The sequence below is a fragment of the Nycticebus coucang genome, chromosome 2, assembly GCF_027406575.1.
Source record: "Nycticebus coucang isolate mNycCou1 chromosome 2, mNycCou1.pri, whole genome shotgun sequence".
Taxonomy (NCBI): Eukaryota; Metazoa; Chordata; class Mammalia; order Primates; family Lorisidae; genus Nycticebus; species Nycticebus coucang.
This window is the reverse complement of record NC_069781.1, coordinates 170,396,625-170,417,462: the sequence shown is the minus strand read 5'-3', so window position 1 is coordinate 170,417,462 and position 20,838 is coordinate 170,396,625. Positions and strand designations below refer to the sequence as shown.

At 45.0% G+C, this 20,838-nt stretch overlaps 1 protein-coding gene across 1 annotated transcript in view; it reads right to left on the bottom strand.

Annotated features, from left to right (window-relative positions):
* Positions 1-20,838, bottom strand: part of PKD1L3 (polycystin 1 like 3, transient receptor potential channel interacting) — a 66,766-nt gene that overhangs the window by 21,916 nt on the left and 24,012 nt on the right. The window contains 12 exon segments of the mRNA XM_053554190.1: positions 1,552-1,651; positions 2,604-2,835; positions 2,910-3,102; positions 4,070-4,247; positions 5,007-5,206; positions 5,826-6,025; positions 10,735-10,881; positions 14,808-14,986; positions 15,253-15,354; positions 16,956-17,186; positions 20,514-20,585; positions 20,587-20,705. Coding sequence (XP_053410165.1) covers positions 1,552-1,651; positions 2,604-2,835; positions 2,910-3,102; positions 4,070-4,247; positions 5,007-5,206; positions 5,826-6,025; positions 10,735-10,881; positions 14,808-14,986; positions 15,253-15,354; positions 16,956-17,186; positions 20,514-20,585; positions 20,587-20,705 — 1,953 coding nt within the window.

The window sequence follows — 20,838 nt, the reverse complement described above, 5'->3', positions numbered from 1 at the left end:
GACATAAGGACCTCTTGAGTCTAAGACTTTGAGGTCGCTGTGAGCTGTGACTCCAGGCAGTCTAGCCTGGGTAACAGAGTGAGACTGTCTCAAAAAAAAAAAAAAAAAAAAAAAAAAAAATTAGATTATTAATTTTTTTAACCTCACAAGGAATGGAGTGCCTACAGCATAGTAGTCTCTCACTGCTCAGCTGAAGAAGTAAGTGCTGGCCAACACAGAGCCTGCCGTGTGCCCTGCGGCCTGCTATCCCTTCTTTTCCTCAGGTCAGACTTTCCTGAATTTTAGTGTTTATCATTGCCTTGCTTGTCTCTGTCTTTTATCTATAAATTTAAAAAGGAGATACATATATCTCCTCTAGTCAACACATACATTGTTTTTACACGATTAAAGTTGTGCTAATTTTTCTACAACTTGCTTTTTTGCCCAATGTTGAGTTTGCGAGTTGCATTCAGGTGATTTCAGCAAATCTTATTTAGAGGGTAGATATTTCCAGGCTTGGTGACTAAATGCAAAATAAGAGGAATTTAGGACTAGGTACTCTGACATTTTTAGAGAATGGCGATGCTCTTGACTGAAATGAGAAAACATAGTAAAGAAGTGGAGTTGTGGGGAAGGTTAACAATTTGGTTTAATTTGAGACACTTGCAGGCATTCAGATATAGATGGCAAACAGTTGAAAACAGCATCTGGGGCTCAGGAGAGGAAGAGAGAGGATTTCTAGACCACAGGGGAAGGGCCAGGTGTGGTGGCTCAGACTTATAATCTTAGCACTCTGGGAGGCTGAGGCAGGTGGATTGTATGAGCTCAGGAGTTTGAGACCAGCCTGAGCAAGGGTGAGACTCCCAACTCTACTAAATGTAGAAAAATTAGCCAGGTGAGGCACAAGCCTGTAGTCCCAGTTGCCGGAGAGGCTGAGGCAAGAGGATTGCTTGAGCCTAAAAGTTTGAGGTTGCTGTGAGCTATGATGCCCCAGCACCCTACCTAGAGCAATGGTGAGACACTATCTCAAAAAAAGAAAAAAACAAAACTCTGAGGGAGCTGAAGCACTGAGAGAAGGTGTGAAGATCTAGGGAAGAATGCATTAAGTTTTTTTTTTTTTTTTTTTTGAGACAGAGCCTCAAGCTGTCAACCTGGGTAGAGTGCTGTGGCATCATAGCTCACAGCAACCTCCAACTCCTGGGCTCAAGCGATTCTCCTGCCTCTACCTCCCAAGTAGCTGGGACTACAGGCACCTGCTGCAACACCTGGCTATTTTTTGGGTTGCAGCTGTGATTGTTGTTTGGTGGGCCCAGGCTGGATTCGAACCCACCAGCTCTGGTGTATAAGGCTGGCGCCTTAGCCCCTTGAGCCACAGGCACTGAGCCGGGATGCATTGAGTTTTGGTGACACATCGCCAATTTGTCTTAGGCAGAAGAGGAGCAACCAGCTAATTAGAGACAAGATCTTTGAAGGGATAAATCCATCTGAGTCAGTAAGGTGACTAGAATCCTACCAGTATGATATAATTTGATCTTTGCAAAATTAGACAGCAGTTAGAACTACCTGAGTTACCTGAGAGTGCCAAGGCCCTCCTCGTCTGTTGTTCCTTCTCCCTGTTAAGCCACGGCATCCTGTTCGTCATCAGGGAGAGGAAGAATGTGAGGAAGATCACCTAGCAGTAACAGCACAGGAGACCGCCATGAGCAGATAGTGCAGACCTGAGCTTAGGACGTCATGTGTAAAGGCAAAGGTGGGTAATTAATAAATTTCAATTACTTGGCCCTTTCCTGTTATGGATGAGTAACTAATTTCATACTCATTTTCTTTATAATGATGGGGACCTAGAAAGGCCCCAAGAGTCTAAAACCAATTTTTCTTTTTTGAGTCAGAGTCTCATCACCCTAGGTAGAGTGCCATGGCATCAGCTCAGTAACATCAAATTCCTGGGTTCAAACAATCCTCCTACCTCAGCCTCCGGAGTAGCTGGGACTACAGGCACCCACAACAATGCCTGGCCATTTTTTTCTATTTTTAATAGAGACAGGGTCTTGCTCTTGCTTAGGCTGGTCTTGAACTCTTGAGCTCAAGGGAGCCACCTGCCTTGGCCTCCCAGACCAGAGTGCTAGGATTATAGCTGCAAACCACCAATGCTCGGCTGTCTCACAAACATCCTTAACAAAGGCCACTCTACCTAGTTCTGTTTCTTGAGGTTTTCTTTCTTTTCTTTTCTTTTTTTTTTTTTGAGGGAGGGGGTGTTGTTGTTAAATTGTCAAAAACCAAGGACATTGGGCGGCGCCTATGGCTCAGTCAGTAAGGTGCCGGCCCCATATACCGAGGGTGGCGGGTTCAAACCCGGCCCCGGCCAAACTGCAACCAAAAAATAGCTGGGCGTTGTGGCGGGCGCCTGTAGTCCCAGCTACTCGGGAGGCTGAGGCAAGAGAATCGCTTAAGCCCAGGAGTTGGAGGTTGCTGTGAGCTGTGTGAGGCCATGGCACTCTACCAAGGGCCATAAAGTGAGACTCTGTCTCTACCAAAAAAAAAAAAAAAAAAACAAAAAAACCAAGGACATCGAAGTTTCCCAAACTTTCTCAGACTATAATGGTTTTGTTTCATTTCCCACATACCTTCACTGGCTGGCTGATGAGGACGTTTTGAAGTACTGATAAAATCATCGAAATAACCCAGCTAGTGGCTTGGTCTTTGTCTAATTCCAAGCTATAAAGTGCTGTAAAAAAGGCTGAAGCCAGGCTAGTGACACCAAGGAGGAGCCAGCAGATGTGAGTCAAGCATCTGGGTAGGCCGTTAATGGCGGGGTTCTTTTCTTCTGGGCTCAGGATGGGGAAACTGGTCACCTCCCTGAAGGACAAAAGTTGGAGGAACAATCTTGTACCCAACAGCTGCAAGAAGGCACTGCAGGGCTGCTTTATTACCTGGATGGCCCTTGCTCCGGGGGAAGAATGTGTGTTTCCAAGAGTTCCTCGAGTTTCTGAAGTTGGCTGGCCGCATCTAGGAAGTCAAAAGGCCGCTGAGGCTGGGTGAGACCCAGCGTATCTAAGTGAGATTCCAGCTTCTGCAAAACTCTGAGCAGGTAACAGCAGAAGTGACGGTGGTTTTCTGGAACCGCTGAAAATACATTTCAAGTTGACACTTTTCACAAGTGGAAGATTTCAGTAAGTAGCAATTAGTGGTAGAGATGAGCAATTCATTAATGACACAGGGACATTTTCCCTGTACTAATGGAGAGTGGAGGCAACACCAATGGTATTCCTGTCTTCTGAGGATGCTGGTGAATTTTTAACAATTGTAAAATTCTTGGCTCTGTAGCTCAGTGTAGCTCAGTGACTAGGGTGCCAGCCACATACACCAGAGCTGGCAGGTTCAAATCCAGTCCTGGGCCCGCCAAACAACGACAACTACAACCAGAAAATAGCCAGGTGTTATGGCAGGCGCCTTAGTCCCACCTACTTGGGAGACTGAGGCAAAAGAATCACTTAAGCCCAAGAGTTTGAGGTGACTGTCTCAAAACAAACAAACAAAAAAAAAATGTAAAATTATGAACTTTAATTTAAAGACTCTTAAAGCCTCATTGAGCTATTTCTCTAGAACTGCAATACACTCAACTTATACTGGTAGGTGCCCAGGAGACTCAAACTATACTTGAGTTTGATAAACTGCATAATCTTGCCACTGTATGGAAGAAAAAGGACAAGTTGCAACAGCCTTTAATGAAGCAGCTGGGATATGGGGTCGGATACAGAGAGCTTTTTTTTGTAGTTTTTTCTTCTAGATCCTGTGCTTTTTTTTTTTTGGCCAGGGCTGGGTTTGAACCTGCCTCCTCCAGCATATGGGGCCAGGGCCCTACTCCTTTGAGCCACAGGTGCCGCCCTTAATCCTGTACTATCACCAGATAGACTGTCTAGAAGCCATCAAAATAATCAGAACTACTGGCTCTTTCCTGGAAGCTTAAGGAAATTAAAACAAGCAGCAGGTTGTATCGTGCTGGCTGGTTCTAAATGAGTCAGAAAGTAGGGGACGTGCAGTAGAGGGGAAGGCAGACGAAGATGAGTTACTAAAATCCACGGACCTTTACCGTTTGCCCAGTGGGGTCCTGCCTGAGGACAGCCTTCACCCTCTAAATGAGAATAAATGAGGCTGGATAAGAGTGTCACCAGCGTGTTCATGTCATAAGAACTCCATGAAGATCGTTCGTACTCTGAGAGTAGATGTGGATTTCTCCTGAGCAGGAATCCCACAGTTTCCTTTAATTCCTGAATACAGAAACACGATGTGAAAAACCAGTCTGCTGCACATTAACCCAGGACTGGGAGCAATTACAGATAGTAGGGCTGTTTCTTATAGTTAGAGAGGGATTTGCTTAGTGCAACAAAGCTCAGTTTTTCACTGCATGGTTCTTCAGAAAGCAGTCACCTTCCAGTAGATTCAAGACTGTGAGACTGGCCAGGGGTGGTGGCTTATTCCTATATAATTCTAGCACTATGAGAGGCCAAGATGGGCAGATAGCTTGAACTCAGGAGTTCGAGACCAGCCTGAGTAAGAATGGGACTTAAAATACAAAAAACTAGCTGGGTTTTGTGGCGGGCACCTATAGTCCCTAGCTACGGGAGAGCCTGAGGCAAGAGGATCACTTGACCTCATGAGTTTGAGGTTGCTGTGAGCTATTACACCACAGCACTCTACCCACGAGAACAGAGTGAGACTCTGTCTTCAAAACAGAACAAAACAAACAAACTAAAAAAACCATAAAAATATGTGAGAGACTATGGAATGAATGAAGGGACAGTTTGAGCAAACGTCAAAAACTAAAAACTCCAGAGTAGCACATAATGCATTTCCACCCTGTCCTACGATACTTCGTAATCAAGAGTAAAAGCTAGAGGTATGACTGGTCACAACTCAGTGGACAGGAATTAGGGGAAAGATATTAAGGCCCTGAGTAGCCCTCCAGGAGATCCTCTCCACTGCTCTTTTCCATTTCACAGGGAAGGGGAGCATATCATTTACCTTACCTGAACTACCTCTTTCAGAGAGAAGGGCTCAACAGAAGCATCCGAGAGGCTGGAGGCCTGGATGGGAGGTAAGAGAGGCAGAGTTTCCTGTGGTTGAATCAATGGGAAGAGCTGCCCAATGACAAGATTGACTGGGAAAAGGATGACAGCAGTTTGGATGCTGGTAAACAGTTCAGACCAGGTCACAGCAAATGGACTCACTGAAAGAAAAGCATTCCATCCACCTTCGTTCTCAATAATTAAAAAAGCATCACAAAATCATTCTTTTTCTAGGTCTAAGTATTATTATTAATTTAGGAATTTAACTATGTTTATCTAGGGATAGAAAATTACCACGGCAATAAAAATCCTGATGTGTTCCTAAGACTGCTTTAATTATTAATGAATGAGAACAGTGAGAAAATTTGTTAGAGTGGTTTTTTTTTTTTTAGAGGTGGAGTCTTGCTCAATCACCCTGGGTAGGGTGTTGTGGCATCACAGTTCGCAGTAACCTCAAAATCCTGGGCTCAAGCAATCCTCCTGCCTTAGCTGCCCCAGTAGCTGAGACTACAGGTGCCTGCCACATATCTGTAGTAGAGACAGTCTCACTCTTGCTTAGGCTGGTCTCAAACTTCTAACTCAAGTGATCTACCTGCCTTGGCCTCCCAAAGTGCCAGGATTACAGGTGTGAGGCACTGTGCGCTGCCATTGTTAGAGTATTCTAATGTTAGGGCAGTGAGGGAAAAATGAAGTACACCATGATTCTGCTTCAGCAATCCAGCAGGGCTGAGCACAGTGACGGGATTGCGTAATACAAACTCCATGCATTAGGGCTCATACATATTTGCTGGTCTCTGTTGGCAGCCGCGCCGCTCCCCTGCCAGAACATAACGTTGATGACCATGTTGCAGAGAAGCAGTGTCACGCAGCAGGACAGCCGCTGGACCCTCGTGAACTGGTTCCAGGGATGCCGAGTCACAATGGAGAGCCACAAGTGATCTTGGGTGAACTTTTCCACAATCATGGAGGAAAATGTGTGTCTAAAAAGATAAATTAGAGCAGGAGAAACATAAGATTTCAGTTTCAAAGTGCTCTAGACCAGGCATGGTGGCTCACGACTGTAATCCTAACACTCCGGGAGTCCAAGGTGAGAGGATCCCATGAGGTTAGGAGTTCGAGACCAGCCTGAGCAAGACCCAGACTCTACGAAAAACAGAAACGTTAGCTGGGCACTATGGCTGGCACCTGTAATCTCAGCTACTCAGGAGGCCAAGCCAGGAGGATCCCTTCAGCCTAGGAGTTTGAGGTTGCTGTGAGCTAGGCTGAGGCCAGGGCACTCTAGCCTGGGGGACACAGGATAAACGGTTTTTGAGGACAAGGATAATTTACATTGTATAAGAATTTAAAATTTTAGGGCAGGAGTTGGAGGTTGCTGTGAGCTGTGTGACACCATGGCACTCTACCGAGGGTGATAAAGTGAGATTCTGTCTCTACAGAAAAAAAAAAAAAAAAGAGTTTAAAATTTTAAAAACTATTGTTTTAGCTTCAGGCAGTGTAAATATATATTTTGTTTGTAACTTTCCCCCCATCTGCCATATAAGGTAACTACATATAAGCAACAGTGATTATAAATCTGTGTTGATGAAGACACAAGGTATATAAAGATGTAATTTGTATGACAATACCCATACAAAGGAGAGGAACTGTGCTACATAGTATCAAAGTTTTTATATACTATCAAAATTAAGTTTACATTAATACAGGTAGGTTGTCATAAATTAATTTTTTTTTGGTGGGGGGGACAGATTCTGACGTTGACTCTCTGGGTAGAGTCATAGCTCACAGCAACCTCAAACTCTTAGGCTCCAGTGATCCTCTTGCATCAGCCTCCCAAGTAGCTGGGACTGTAGGTGTCTGCCACCACACCCAGCTATTTTTAGAGATAAGGTCTTGCTCTGGCTCAGACAGGTCCTCCCAGAGTGCGAGGATGACAGGTGTGAATGACCACATCCGGTCCCTTTTTAGAAAATTAATAGTGAAAAAAATGTTTAAAAGATAAAGGTAATCACCAAAAAGAATGAGAAGGAAGAAGAGGACAAACTGGAGCAAGAAATACAATGTAATTTCTAAAACAGGAAAAATTAAAAATATAGGATATAGGAAACATTATACAAAAACGTGTCAATCTAAGAGAAAGGGTTGTACCAAATAATGCAAAATAAGATGGCAAAGTCCAAATGAATCAGTTATTGTAATGTAAATATTTTAAACTCATATATTAAGAGAGTTAGATCTTATTTTAAAAATATAATTATAAGGGGCTTGCAAGACATACATCTAAATGAAACCAAAGAAAAGGAGGTTAAAAGTAAATAAAGATGGGAGGCGCCTGTGGCTCAGTCGGTAGGGCGCCAGCCCCATATACTGAGGGTGGCGGGTTCAAACCCGGCCCCGGTCAAACTGCAACCAAAAAATAGCCGGGCGTTGTGGCGGGCGCCTGTAGTCCCAGCTACTCGGGAGGCTGAGGCAAGAGAATCACTTAAGCCCAGGAGTTGGAGGTTGCTGTGAGCTGTGTGATGCCATGGCACTCTACCGAGGGCCATAAAGTGAGACTCTGTCTCTACAAAAACAAAAACAAAAAAAAAAAAAAAGATTAAAAAAAAAGTAAATAAAGATATACAATAGAAATATTTATTTATTTTTTTGTAGAGACAGAGTCTCACTTTATGGCCCTCGGTAGAGTGCCATGGCATCACACGGGAAGATCACTTGAACCCAGGAATTTGACATCAGCCTGGGCACCACTGGGAGATCCCACCTCAAAAATAAAAAATACTAGAATGGAGTCAGGTGTAGGAAGGGAGATACTTATTTACCACTTATGTTTTCATAAACGAGAGGCAATTTCTACCAGTTTATTCTTATACACAAGCAACAGACGATTTAAAATATGTACTTTTAGGCCAGGCACAGTGGCTCATGCCTATAACCCTCCCACTCAGGAAGGTGGAGGCAGGGGATTACATGAGCCCAGGAGTCCGAGGCTGCCATGAGCTAAGCTGACGCCATAGTACTCTAGCCTGGGGCAACAAAGTGAAAAAGAAATTAAAATAAAATACAATATAAGTACTTTTAAATCAATTAATTAATTAGAGTCTCACTTTGTTACCCGGGTAGAGTGCCATGGTGTCATAGCTCACAATAACCTCAAACTCCTGGGCTTAAGGGATCTTCTTGCCTCAGCTTCCCAAGTAGCTGGACTACAGGCGCCGGCCACAACGCCCAGCTATTTTTAGAGATGGGGTCTCACTGGTTCAGGCTGATCTCAAACTCCTGAGCTGAAGCAATTCACCTGCCTTGGCCTCCCAGAGGACTAGGATGCCAGGCGTGAGCCACCCCGCCCGGCCTAATATGTACTTTTAGAAAGATCTCACCTACATTAAAAGCAAACTCCCCCAATTGACACCCTGCAGTCAGTATGTAACACTTCCCACTGTGGCATGATTTCTTCTTTCCCTGGAATTGTCAGACTGTCATTTTTGTTTATAATGTCCATACCTTTCAAGTCAGAAATTGTGCTCCTAGGCACATAGCCCAAAGAATTTCAGCGCATATCTAGAGGACACCAGAATGTCCCTGCAGCTTGGCAGACACTCTTCCTTGCCTATCCAACAGCCATTTATTTCCTTCTTCCTGTTTTCTAGTAGAAACCTGATTTTCCAGTAACAAGTAGCAGCATGGGTAATTCCACCCCAGGCAGTGAATAATGAATATTTTAAGCCAATTAAGGTGATTCCATTCCCAGTGTCATTATTTAGGGATAGAGATGTGTTTTTGTTTGTCCAGTGAAGCCTAGTGGGAAATCTGCTGGGGTACTTCTTGGTGAAATTTCCCTTCTCCATAAAATGTGATATGACTTTAGCACACCTGTCAAATGTGAGCTTCCATACTACTAAAGGACACAGGCAAATGTTCACACCATACGACCTTTGCTATGGGAAACAAAATAACCAAAATGAAATCTGTGTTCTTGTGGCAGTTTGTTACTTCTCCCATCAAAAAGTGGGGTCTAGGCCAGGTGTGGTGATTCATAATTGTAATCCTAGCACTTTGCAAGACTTAGGCGGGCGGATTACTTGAGCTCAGGAGTTCCAGACCAGCCTGAGCAAGAGCAAGACCCCATCAGCAAAAATAGCCTGGTGGGGTGGTGGCACCTGAAGTCCCAGCTACGTGGGAGGCTGACAAAAAAGAATCGCTTGAGCCCAGGAGTTTGAGGTTGCTGTGAGCTACGATGATGCACTCTACCCGGGGCAAGAGTGAGACTCTGTCAAAAAAAAAAAAAAAAAAAAAAAAAAAAAAAAAGTAGGGTTTATGTCCCTGCTCATTGAATTTGATTTTTCTTTTTTTTTTTTGGTTTTTGGCCAGGGGTAGGTTTGAACCCGCCACCTCTGGCATATGGGACTGGCACCCTACTCCTTGAGCCATAGGCACCACACATGAATTTGATTTTTCAAAGCTAGGTCATAACAAGCAGGAGAGCTTCCAGTTCTCTTGAAATGCCCATCCTAGGGCGGCGCCTGTGGCTCAAGGGGTAGGGCGCCGGTCCCATATGCCGGAGGTGGCGGGTTCAAACCCAGCCCCGGCCAAAAACCAAAAAAAAAAAAAAAAAAAAAGAAATGCCCATCCTGGAAGAAGCCAGGCACCACATAAAAAAAAAAAATCTAGCTATCCTCAGGCTGCCAGCTGGGGAGGCCAGCTGCAGATGCTGGACAGCCACAGAGGCGCTCCAGCTGACCAGCAGCACCACCTGCTGGCCATGGCCATGAGCCATTTCTGGACCTCTTGACACCATGGAGCCTGCAAAAGACTCTGAAGGAGCCCAAGGGAAAACTGTCCAGTCAAGCCCTTCCTGAACTTCTGAGCCACAAAATCATGAGAAAATAAGATGGCTGTTTTAATCCACTGAGTTTGGGGAGTAGCAACAGTAATAGGAATGGTTCTTAATAAATAGTAAAATATTTCTCGCCATTCTGGAAGTGCCAACTACCCAGTCATAGAAGAAGGAAGCATTCATGAGGAAGAATTAAGCACAATTTCTAAAAAGGAGAGGGGAGTTAGGCTCTGAAAGAAACAGTTCCACCTTTTCTGCCTGTAAGGCTTTTTTTTTTTTTTTAAGATAGCTTCTCGGGTGGCGCCTGTGGCTCAAGGAGTAGGGCGCCGGTCCCATATGCCAGAGGTGGTAGGTTCAAGGCCAGCCCCGGCCAAAAACCACAAAAAAAAAAAAAAAAAAAAAAAAAAAAGATAGCTTCTCACTCTGTGGCCGGGGCTATAGCGCAGTGGCATCATCATAGTTCATTGCATCCTCAAACTCCTAGGCTCGAGGGATCCTCCTGCCTCAACTTCCCAAGTAGTGCCTAGCTAACTTTTCTATTTCTAGTAGAAATGGGGGGGGGGTCTTACTGCTGGTCAGGCTGGTCTCAAACTCCTGAGCTCAAGCAATCCTCCCGCCTTGGCCTCCCAGAGTGCTGAGATTACAGGTGTGAGCCACGGCAACTGGCTTTAAGGCATTTTTATATAAGGTCCTTGGACTTTTTGAAGTCTGTCATCTTATTCCCACGTGTAAAAAGCCAAGAGCCCTGATATCATGGGACCAAAAATACTGATGGGAAGAAATGTATCAGGTAGTCAAGGTATATTTATCCAGACAGCACATCAACATTTACTACGAATAGCGATTTCCTGGCAGTACCTGAAGGAAAAGAGCTCTCTCTCTGAGGCTGGTAGGAAGACCCGGTCCCGCTCTCCATCTCCTAGGTCCACGGCCAGCCAACAATTGCACAGGAAGTGCCATTTCCTCTGAACTGCCACGTCACTGACAATGACCTGGCTTACATACCTATAATAAAATGAAGATAATCCTTTAGCAAGGTGGGCTTGGATCAATTGCTAGGCAGGGCGAAGTCACTTTTCACCACCAGTGGCTATCCTAGTAAATGAATCATTTCACACAAGGCAAGAACTAAGAATAAAAGGAGAGTTGATCTCATCTCTCTTCTGGTCCTCTAAGGGAGCTTGCGTGTCAGATACCAGACGCCGCATTCCCAATAACTGTGGGTAGTTCAGTATGTGCTTTGGGGTTTTCTGCCTTTTTTTTTTTTTTTTTTGAGACAGAGTCTCACTTTGTCACACTTGGCAGAGTGCCATGGCATCACAGATCACAGCAACCTCAAACTCCTGGGCTCAAGCAATCCTCTTGCCTCAGCCTCCTAAGTAACTGGGACTAACAGGCGCCTGCCACAACACCTGGCTAATTTTAGAGACGGGGTCTTGCTGGTCTCGAACTCCTGAGCTTAGACAATCCACCCACCTCAGCCTCCCAGAGTACTAAGATTACAGGCATGAGCCACCACGTCCAGCTCTGGGAATTTAATTAATTAATTTATTTATTTAGAGACAGAGTCTCACTATGTTGCCCTTGGTAGAGTGCCGTGGCGTCATAGCTCACAGCAACCTCAAACTTTTGGGCTCAAGCGATCCTCTTGCCTCAGCCTCCCAAGTACCCAGGACTACAGGTGCCCGCCACAATGCGTGGCTATTTTTTTGTTGCAGTTGTCTTTGTTGTTGTTTAGCTGGCCTGGACCAGGTTCGAACCTACCACCCTTGGTGTATGTGGCTGGCGCTGTAACCACTGTGCTACGGGCACTGAGCCGGGAATTTATTTTTCATGTGAGGTAGTTCTGCTTTTTGGTTTTTCAAGTTTTCTGCATTAAACCATATATCATTTTTAGCATTAAAAAAAGACAGATAAACATTAAATAGAGAAAGCCTTCAAATGAGCCTGTAGGCCAACTATGATGGCTCATGACTATAATCCTGACTCCTTGGGAGGCCAAGGCAAGAGGATCACTTGAGACCGGTTCAAGACGGCCTGAACAACATAATGAGACCTGGTACCTATAAAAAACACAGAAATTAGCCAGGCATGGTGCTTTGTGCCTATAGTCCAGGCAACAGAAAGAGACCCTGTCTCATAAAGAAAAGGGCTTTAACACCAAGCTGACAGGAAGCTCCAGAGGTGACACGTAACCTTGAGAATTTAAACGTAATAAATATTTATTGTTAGAGTATTAATTATAATTAACTGTAACAAATATATATTCAATCCTAATAGAATCATGACACTGAAATAGCTATTGAGAATACAAACATAAATAAGAAAGTATCTTTGGCTTGGCTCCTATAGTTCAGTGAGTAGGGTGCCTGCCATGTACACCGAGGCTGGTGGGTTCGAGTCCGGCCTGGGCCTGCTAAACAATGACAGCTGCAACCAAAAATAGCTGGGCATTGTGGCAGGCGCCTGTAGTCCCAGCTACTGGGGAGGCTGAGACAAGAGAATCTCTTGAGCCCAAGAGTCCGAGGTTGCTGTGAGCTATGATGCCACAGCATTCTACCAAGGGCAACACAGACTGTCTCAAAAAAAAAAAAAAAAAAAAAAAAAAATTTTTTTTTTTTTATAATCCTATTACCAATTATCTTGTGTAAAATACCAAGGAGTGGAATTTCTGGTCACGTGGTAAAACCAAATGGTATCATTTCACAATCCACAAGTGGCCTGAGAGTTCCAGGTGCTGCCATTCTCATTTAAACTTGGTTTTGTCAGAAGTTTTTCTTTTTTTTTTTTTTGCAGTTTTTTGGCCACAGCTGGGTTTGAACCTGCCACCTCTGGCATATGGGACCAGCGCCCTACCCCTTTGAGCCATAGGGGCTGCCCAGAAGTTTTTCTTATAGATTCCCACTCTGCCACTGGACTTGAACTCCTGAGCTCAAGCAATTCACCCTCCTCAGCCTTCCAGAATGCTACGATTACAGATGTGAACCACCTCACCCAGCCAGAACTTTTAATATAAGCCATTCTGGTGGGTGGTTAGTGCTTTCACTATGTTTTAATTTGTATTTCCTAATGACTAGTGATGTTTAGCACCTTTTCTAGGGCTTGTTATATATATTCACCTTTACAAATAAAACTGAAATGATGGCTGGGCAGGTTGGCTCACACTTGTAATCCCAGCACACTGGGAGGCCAAGGAGGGTGGATTGCTTGAGTTTAGGAGTTTGAGACCAGCCTGCACAAGAGCAAGATCCTGTCTCTACTAAAAATAGAAAAATTACTCGGGCATCGTGGCAGGCACCTGTAGTCCCAGCTATTCAGTAGACTGAGGCAAGAGGATTGCTTGAGCCCGAGTTTGTGTTTGTTGGGAGCTGTGATGCCACGGCACTCTACCCAGAGAGAGAGAGTGAGACTCTGCCTCAAAAACAAAACAAGACAAAACAAACCTGAAATGATAATATATGAATTGCTTTGTAGATACTCGAACAGAATGGAAGCAGCAAGGAGATGATTATGCACCATGGGCCTGGTAGTTGCTCTGTCTAGCATAGCAGATAAAAACTTAACTTTGGCAGATGGCAAGCTCTTCTCAGCAACATTTGGCAACTCATTCCTTTAATTGCCTGTGCCTGTCCCTTCTTTTTCCCCACCTAACTCCAAGAAACCAATAATCTTTATTTATTTATTTTTTTTTGTAGAGACAGAGTCTCACTTTATGGCCCTTGGTAGAGTGCCGTGGCCTCACACAGCTCACAGCAACCTCCAACTCCTGGGCTTAAGTGATTCTCTTGCCTCAGCCTCCCGAGCAGCTGGGACCACAGGCGCCCGCCACAACGCCCGGCTATTTTTTTTGGTTGCAGTTTGGCCGGGGCTGGGTTTGAACCCGCCACCCTCGGTATATGGGGCCGGCGCCTTACCGACTGAGCCACGGGCGCCGCCCCCAATAATCTTTATTAATTAATTTTGTCATCTACTTTCTCCACCACCTTCTCCTAATTCTCAAGCTGTTGCCGAAGGAAGATGCCAAATCATTTCGACCAAACACCTGCCAGGTTCACGTGCTATCGCTGTCTCTCCATCCAACCCCCCTGAGCACATCTCACATGGTTCCTCTGTTCTTTTCCTTCTCCATAATGTCTTAATTTTGACTCAAAGCAAATTCAGTAGATAGTTATTTATAAAATTTGCTCTTTAAAGATTTTTATTTTGGGGACGCCAGTAGCTCAGTAGGTAGGGCACCAGCCACGTACATGGAGGCTGGAGGGTTCGAACCGGCCCAGGCCGGCTAAAACAATGACAACTGCAACAAAAAAAATAGCCCAGCATTGTGGCGGGTGCCTGTGGTCCCAGCTACTCAAGAGGCTGGGGCGGGAGATTCACTTAAGCCCAAGATTTGAGGTTGCTGTGATGCCACAGCACTCTACCAAGGGCAACACAATGAAACTCTGTCTCAAAAAAAACAAAAAAAGATTTTTATTTTGTATTTAGAAATATTTTTAATTTGGGGCAATATTTCATTGTTATTTGCTGTTCTGAAACATGACAACATTGGAAGAAAAGAATAGAAAAGAAAAAATATCTATCATTCTACTATCTAAAAAAAAAAAAAAATTTCCTTCTAGGGTTTGTTCTTTGTAGATAGCTTTAAAACTTAAATCTAAAAACAACAAAAACAAACAAACAACAACAAAAAAACTTAAATCTAGTAGTCATTTGTTCCTAGTTGGCCCAAAGAATTAGTTATTTATTGTGACCATGCTTTTTCTTTTTTCCTTGATGAGCCATAAAGAAAAATCAACCAGCCAGCATGATGCAGGTGTTTTTTTTTGCAGTTTTTGGCCAGGGCTGGGTTTAAACCCGCCACCTCTGGCATATGGGGCCAGCGCCCTACTCCTTTGAGCCACAAGCGCCACCTGATGATGCAGGTGTTTTACCAAGAAGGACTGATGCCAGAATTGTCGTGCCAGAGCCGAAGGCCATGGAGTTCCCCCAGAGAGGACAGAGTAGTGACAAGGAAGACGTCCAGTCCTCCCCGTTCGAAGACTGTCTTCTGGGGGTCCCAGAGGTGATGGGGCTCACTCTGTCCATCTGATCCGTAGAGGGTTATAACAACCTAAAATGTGAAAAGATAAAACACAGGAAAATCTTAACACGATTCTTTGGTTTATCGCTAAGAAGAAAGATGAAGACATAGAAAACAGCACTTAAGTCTTTGGAATCTCAGGCGAGCACAAAGGGCTCTTCACATTTACAACTTAGAGCCAGGAAGCACCGATCTCTGTGACTCCTTGCAAAGTGTCTGGGTGTCACCAAGTCAGGGTGTGTCACATGTGGCAGGAGAACACAGAGCAATGAACAAAGAGCATTTATCTTACTGACCTGAGCTGTTGTAGCGGCCCTTCTTCGATACCCCGTGTAGACTTGAATAAGGTAGCGAAATTGAGAGCTGGGGTCATTATCAGCCAGGACAGTAACCTTCACCTACAGGAAAAGCAGAACCGAGACACTTAGCAGCTTCACTTAGCACTGCCTCCAGCTTCCCCCAGCAAACAGGAGGATGCCCCCCTGTGCAGGTCTGGCAACCCCACGCACAGCAAGGCTGAGATGTGGTTGGATGATCAGCAAGCAAGCAGACCTGAGTAAGGTGACTACAGGGAGGATGAGGCCTGAAATTCCAGAGCTCATGCCTCTAAAATGAAATGCTCATATCACAGAATCAACCGATCAAGTCTTGGGCCTCTAAAACCTACTTGCCGCCCACTCACGAAGGATTGCCAGCTAACACGTAAGCTACCCAGTTAAACTTGAATTTCAGACAGTGACTAATTTGGGGCATATTTATACTAAAACTGCATTCACTATTTATTTAAAATGTAAATGTAACTGAGTATCCTGTACTTTAATTTACTAAAGCTGGCAAGTCTGGTTCGGCGCCCATGCACAGTGGTTCTGGCACTGGCCACGTGCACCTAGGCTGGTGGGTTCGAAACTGACCCGGGCCAGCTAAGCAACAAAGACAACTGCAACAACAACAACAACAACAACAATAAAAATAGCTGGGCATTGTGGTGGGCGTCTGTAGTCCCAGCTACTTGGGAGGCTAAGTCAAGAGAATCGCTGCTTAAGCCCAAGAGTTGGAGGTTGCTGTGAGCTGTGATGCCCTAGCACTCTATTGAGGGTGACATAGTAAGACTCTGTCTCAAAAAAAAGAAAAAATTAAGAAAATAAAGCTGGCAACTCTATACCCAGGGGTAACAAAAAAATACTTTGCATATTCTAGAATTCCCAAGGTGTTTTCTGAGTCTCATGAGGGTACAACCTTGGATCTAAAAAAAATAGACATTAAAGAGTTAAGTTCTTAGGTTCTAAGACAGTAGATGTAAATTTTTTTTAAAAAAGTCTCACTTAATTTCTTTTAGTAAAGTATCACAACAATGGAAAAGTATAAGGCCAGGAGTGATGGCTCACGCCTATAATCCTAGCACTCTTGGAGGCCAAGTCAGGTGGACTGCTTGAGCTCAGGAGTTCGAGACCAGCTGGAGCAAGAGGGAGATCCCCATCTCTAAAAACCGATGGGTGTTGTGGTGGGTGCCTGTAGTCCCAGCTACCTGGGAGGCTGAGGCTGGAGGATCACTTGAGCCCAAGAAGTGGCTCTTAGCACCATAGCACTCTACCAAGGGGCACAAAGTGAGACTCTGTCTAAAAAAAAAAAAAAAAAGAAAAGTATCTAATGTATGTAATACTAATATGAAACCAATAAATAAACAACTACACCCCCACAAGAGAGAAAAACAAAATTAAATTCAAGTGGGGAGGAGGGAGGGAGCTTGGTAAGCTCGCGCCTAAAAAGCATACCCCCTGGGTGAAGGGCTCAACTATTACTTCAACTTTACCTAACAAACTCAAACATGTAACCTAGTCATTTATTTCCTCATTTTAATCTGATATAAATAAAAGTCTCACTTGAATTTCTAGGCTACTTAGTATCATGATACCTGCTTGTTTTGACAAAGGTTCCCCCTAGTCTAATTTAATATACTCAAGACGTCATGATAAAGCTTCTGCAATCAAACTCTCATTACCTTCTGCCTATCTGCTCGATCCTGTCTCCAGGCCCACACAGCTGTGATCATATAGAATCCTAAAAGGCCGGCCAGCAAGGACACCCCAGCAGGATTGCTGGTCACACGAAGGAACAGTTTGATTGTGTCTTCCACATTCACGGTCCTGGGGACGATGAAGAAGTCACTACTGAAGAAGGTCAGGTGGTCACAGAAACACTGGGTCCTCAAAACTGTGCTCCTCGGGCCAACCTGGAATTAGAATCAGGCCGTTGATACTAGTCAGAGGGCTAAGGAAGGAACGAAGCTAAAACAGAAAACACACGCAATTAAGAGATGGAAAGGGACACTGGTGTCGCTCATTCACTGCTGGTGGCAGTATAAATAGGTATAACTGAGGAGGGAGCAATTTGGCAACATCTGGGAAAGCTAAAGACGTGCAAACTCTGATCCTGCAATTCCAATTCTATGTATATTAACACATGGCCCCAGGGAACTTTGCACATGTGCACAAAGATGTATGAAAAGGAACAGTTGGTCTGCCCTGTTTATGACTATCAAAAATAAAAACAACCTGTATGCCCAATAACAGAACACACAAGTTAGCAATGGAACAAGTGCATAGTGTCATGAGTAGACTCAGACAAATGGAATAGTACGCAACAGAAGTGAATGACAGGCAGATGTACCAGCCTGGGCAAACGCTGAGTGAACAGAGGAGCATACGTACAGGGTGGTACCACGCACGCGAAGCCCAAGAGCCTGCAAAACGATTCACTTTCAGTTTCTCTCTAGAATGCAAGCTCAAGAGGACACCGTCTTGTTCCTTGCTGTATCTCCAGGTCCTAGACCTGTGCACAGCATGTGGTGACAGATATTCACTAAGAATCTGCTGACAGGGCGGTGCCTGTGGCTCAAAGGAGTAGGGCACGGGCCCCATATGCCAGAGGTGGCGGGTTCAAACCTAGCCCGAACCAGAAACTGAAAAAAAAAAAAAAAAGAATCTGCTGACAGAACAAACACAGACACCACCAGAGCCTGGACAGTGGTTACCCTTTGGAGGAAGGGAAGGTATGAGACAAGAGAGGGATACACCGACAGCTTCCGTTTCTCCTGAGTTTTATTTAAACAAAATTGGCACTAAATGGAGCAAAATACTAACTTTGATGAAGCTGAGTATGCATTTAATGTTTATTACTTCCTATAACGTTCCATATGTTGTAACATTTCTTCATGATACATTTTTTTTTTGAGACAGAGTCTCACTTTGTCACCCTTGGTAGAGTGCCATGGCGTCACAGATCATGGCAACCTTAAACTCTTGGGTTCAAGCAACTCTCTTGCCTCAGCCTCCCAAGTAGGTGGGACAACAGGCGCCTGCCTATCATGATAAATATTTTTTAAAAAATGTACCCTTACGGGCGGCGCCTGCGGCTCAGTGAGTAGGGCACCGGCCCCATATGCCAAGGCTGGCGGGTTCAAACCCAGCCCCGGTCAAACTGCAACAAAAAAATAGCCGGGCATTGTGGCGGGCGCCTGTAGTCCCAGCTGCTCGGGAGGCTGAGGCAAGAGAATCGCGTAAGCCCAAGAGTTAGAGGTTGCTGTGAGCCGTGTGACCCCATGGCACTCTACCGAGGGCGGTACAGTGAGAGTCTGTCTCTACAAAAAAAAAATGTACCCTTAGGTGAATAAGTGGAAGCCACCAATTCTGTGTGTTTGGTTTTGTGGATGAAAAGCCTAAAATATTGTCATTATCTCCAACCCCCTTCCAAGGCTTCAGGTGAGGTCTGGATGCCTTACCTCCATACTCTGCCCTCGGAAGAACTCTCGGGCCGCACTTGGCAGCTCTGTTCCTTCCATAGCTCCAACCACTACGAAGAGCTTCAAGGAGGTGGGAAATACTAGATGCCTCCTGCCATCGATGGGTCTGTGCAGTGAGAGGGCAGAAGCTCTCAAGCTTCGCCACTCAAAGTGTGGCCTCACTGGCCTCACCCAGGAGCTCGTGATAAGGGCCGAAGCTCAGGCCTGGCCCCAGAGTTACCACAAAGAAGCGTTTATTTTTATTTATTTATTTTTGAGACAGAGTCCTACTCTGTTGCCCAAGCTAGAGTACCATGGCGTCAGCATAGCTCATGGCAAACTCAAACTCCTGGGCTTAAGCGATCCTCTTAGCTCAGCCTCTTTGGATAGGTGGGATTTACAGGTGCCTGTCACAACACCCAGCTAGTTCTTCTGTTTTCAGTAGAGATGGGATCTCACTCTTGCTCAGGCTGGTCTTGAACTCCTGTGCTCAAGGGATCCTCCCACCTTGGCCTCCCAGAGTGATGAGATTATAGGTGTGAGCTACCATATCAGGCCTAGAACCTGCATTTTAAGAAGCTCCCAATTTGAGGATTTGCTTGAAAAATATCCAGAAATCACAGGCCAGGTGTGGTGGCTCATGCCTATAATCCTAGTATTCTGAGAGGCCGAGGTGGGAGGATTCCTTGAGCTCAGGAGTTTGAGACCAGCTTGAGCAAGAGACCCTGTTTCTACTAAAAATAGAAAAGATGGCTTGACGCCTGTGGCTCAAGTGGCTAAGGTGCCAGCCATATACACCTGAGCTGGCGGGTTCGAATCCAGCCCAGGCCCACCAAACAATAATGATGGCTGCAACCAAAAAATAGCCAGGCGTTGTGGTGGCGCCTGTAGTCCCAGCTACTTGGGAGGTGGAGGCAGGAGAATCACTTGAGCTCAGGAGTCTGAGGTTGCTGTGAGCTCTGATGCCATAGCACTCTACCCAGGGCGACAGCTTGAGGCTCTGTCTCAAAAAAGAAAAGAAAAGAATGTAATTCCACCTTCTCAGAAGGCTGAGGCAGGAGAATCACTTCAGTGCAAGAGTTTGAGGCTGCTGTGAGGCAGGCTGATACCATGGCCAGGCAACAGAGTAAGACTCATTTCAAAAACAAAACAAAAAACCCTAGAAATCATTGCTTGAGGCTGGGGATCCTGTTTTCGTTTCTTCCCAATCCGGATGCCATCTCGATGTCTTATGAACAGTTTCCTGAGTTCTAGGACCTTGCACCACAGTCTTTGTGTTACTGAACCAAGACACCAATCAGGCAGGCGGTTTGAAGAATACATACGTTTTCAAGTGGTCAGACACCTAGAACAAGGTGATAATTACCAAAGTGACGATCTGTCCCCGACGGGCCTGGAATGTACAAAAATCTGCAAACACTTTTTTTAGCTATAAAAATTCTCTTTTGTTTAGCAGGAAATTTATTTCATTTATCCACAACATATTTAATACTTGCAGACTGCTGCAGCTCCCAGATACCACTTTCCTTATTTATCTACAATGGTCAGATTCACCCTGGAATGTATGTGAGAAAGAAATTACTAAGGTAAAGCACAAGCCTGGTCCTGCTCCAAACAGACACTCCTTCCCAGCCCACCACACACAACCCTTCTCCTTGTTCCCAGGCTGATTTATTTCCCTGCTGACTATTTTTCTTTCTGGGCTGTGATAACAGATACGCCATGTTTAATGGGCAGCCAAGGCAGAAGAGAGGCCCGAGGGGAGGCTTGGTTTCTTACTTGGCATCCACTGCTCCTCCACGTCCTATTGGAGCTGTCCCAGAAGTAACACTGAGTGAGGGCTGTGACGACAGGAGACCAGGGTGGGTGTCTGCTGAGCGCTGGCCTGGCTTTCTCGCAGGGCTGTTAGATAGTAGGTGCCAGGCCCATACTGCAGGCTCTCTGGGGTCAGCACCCACGTGTATTCCTCATCTTCAAGCGGAGAAGACAGCTTAGTTATATTTCAGACGGAACTAAAGTACTCGTAGAACTTTTGTTTTCAGGGGTCTATTGTTATTTTACAAACGAGGAAATGATAAGCCAAGAATTACAAATGATCTAAAAG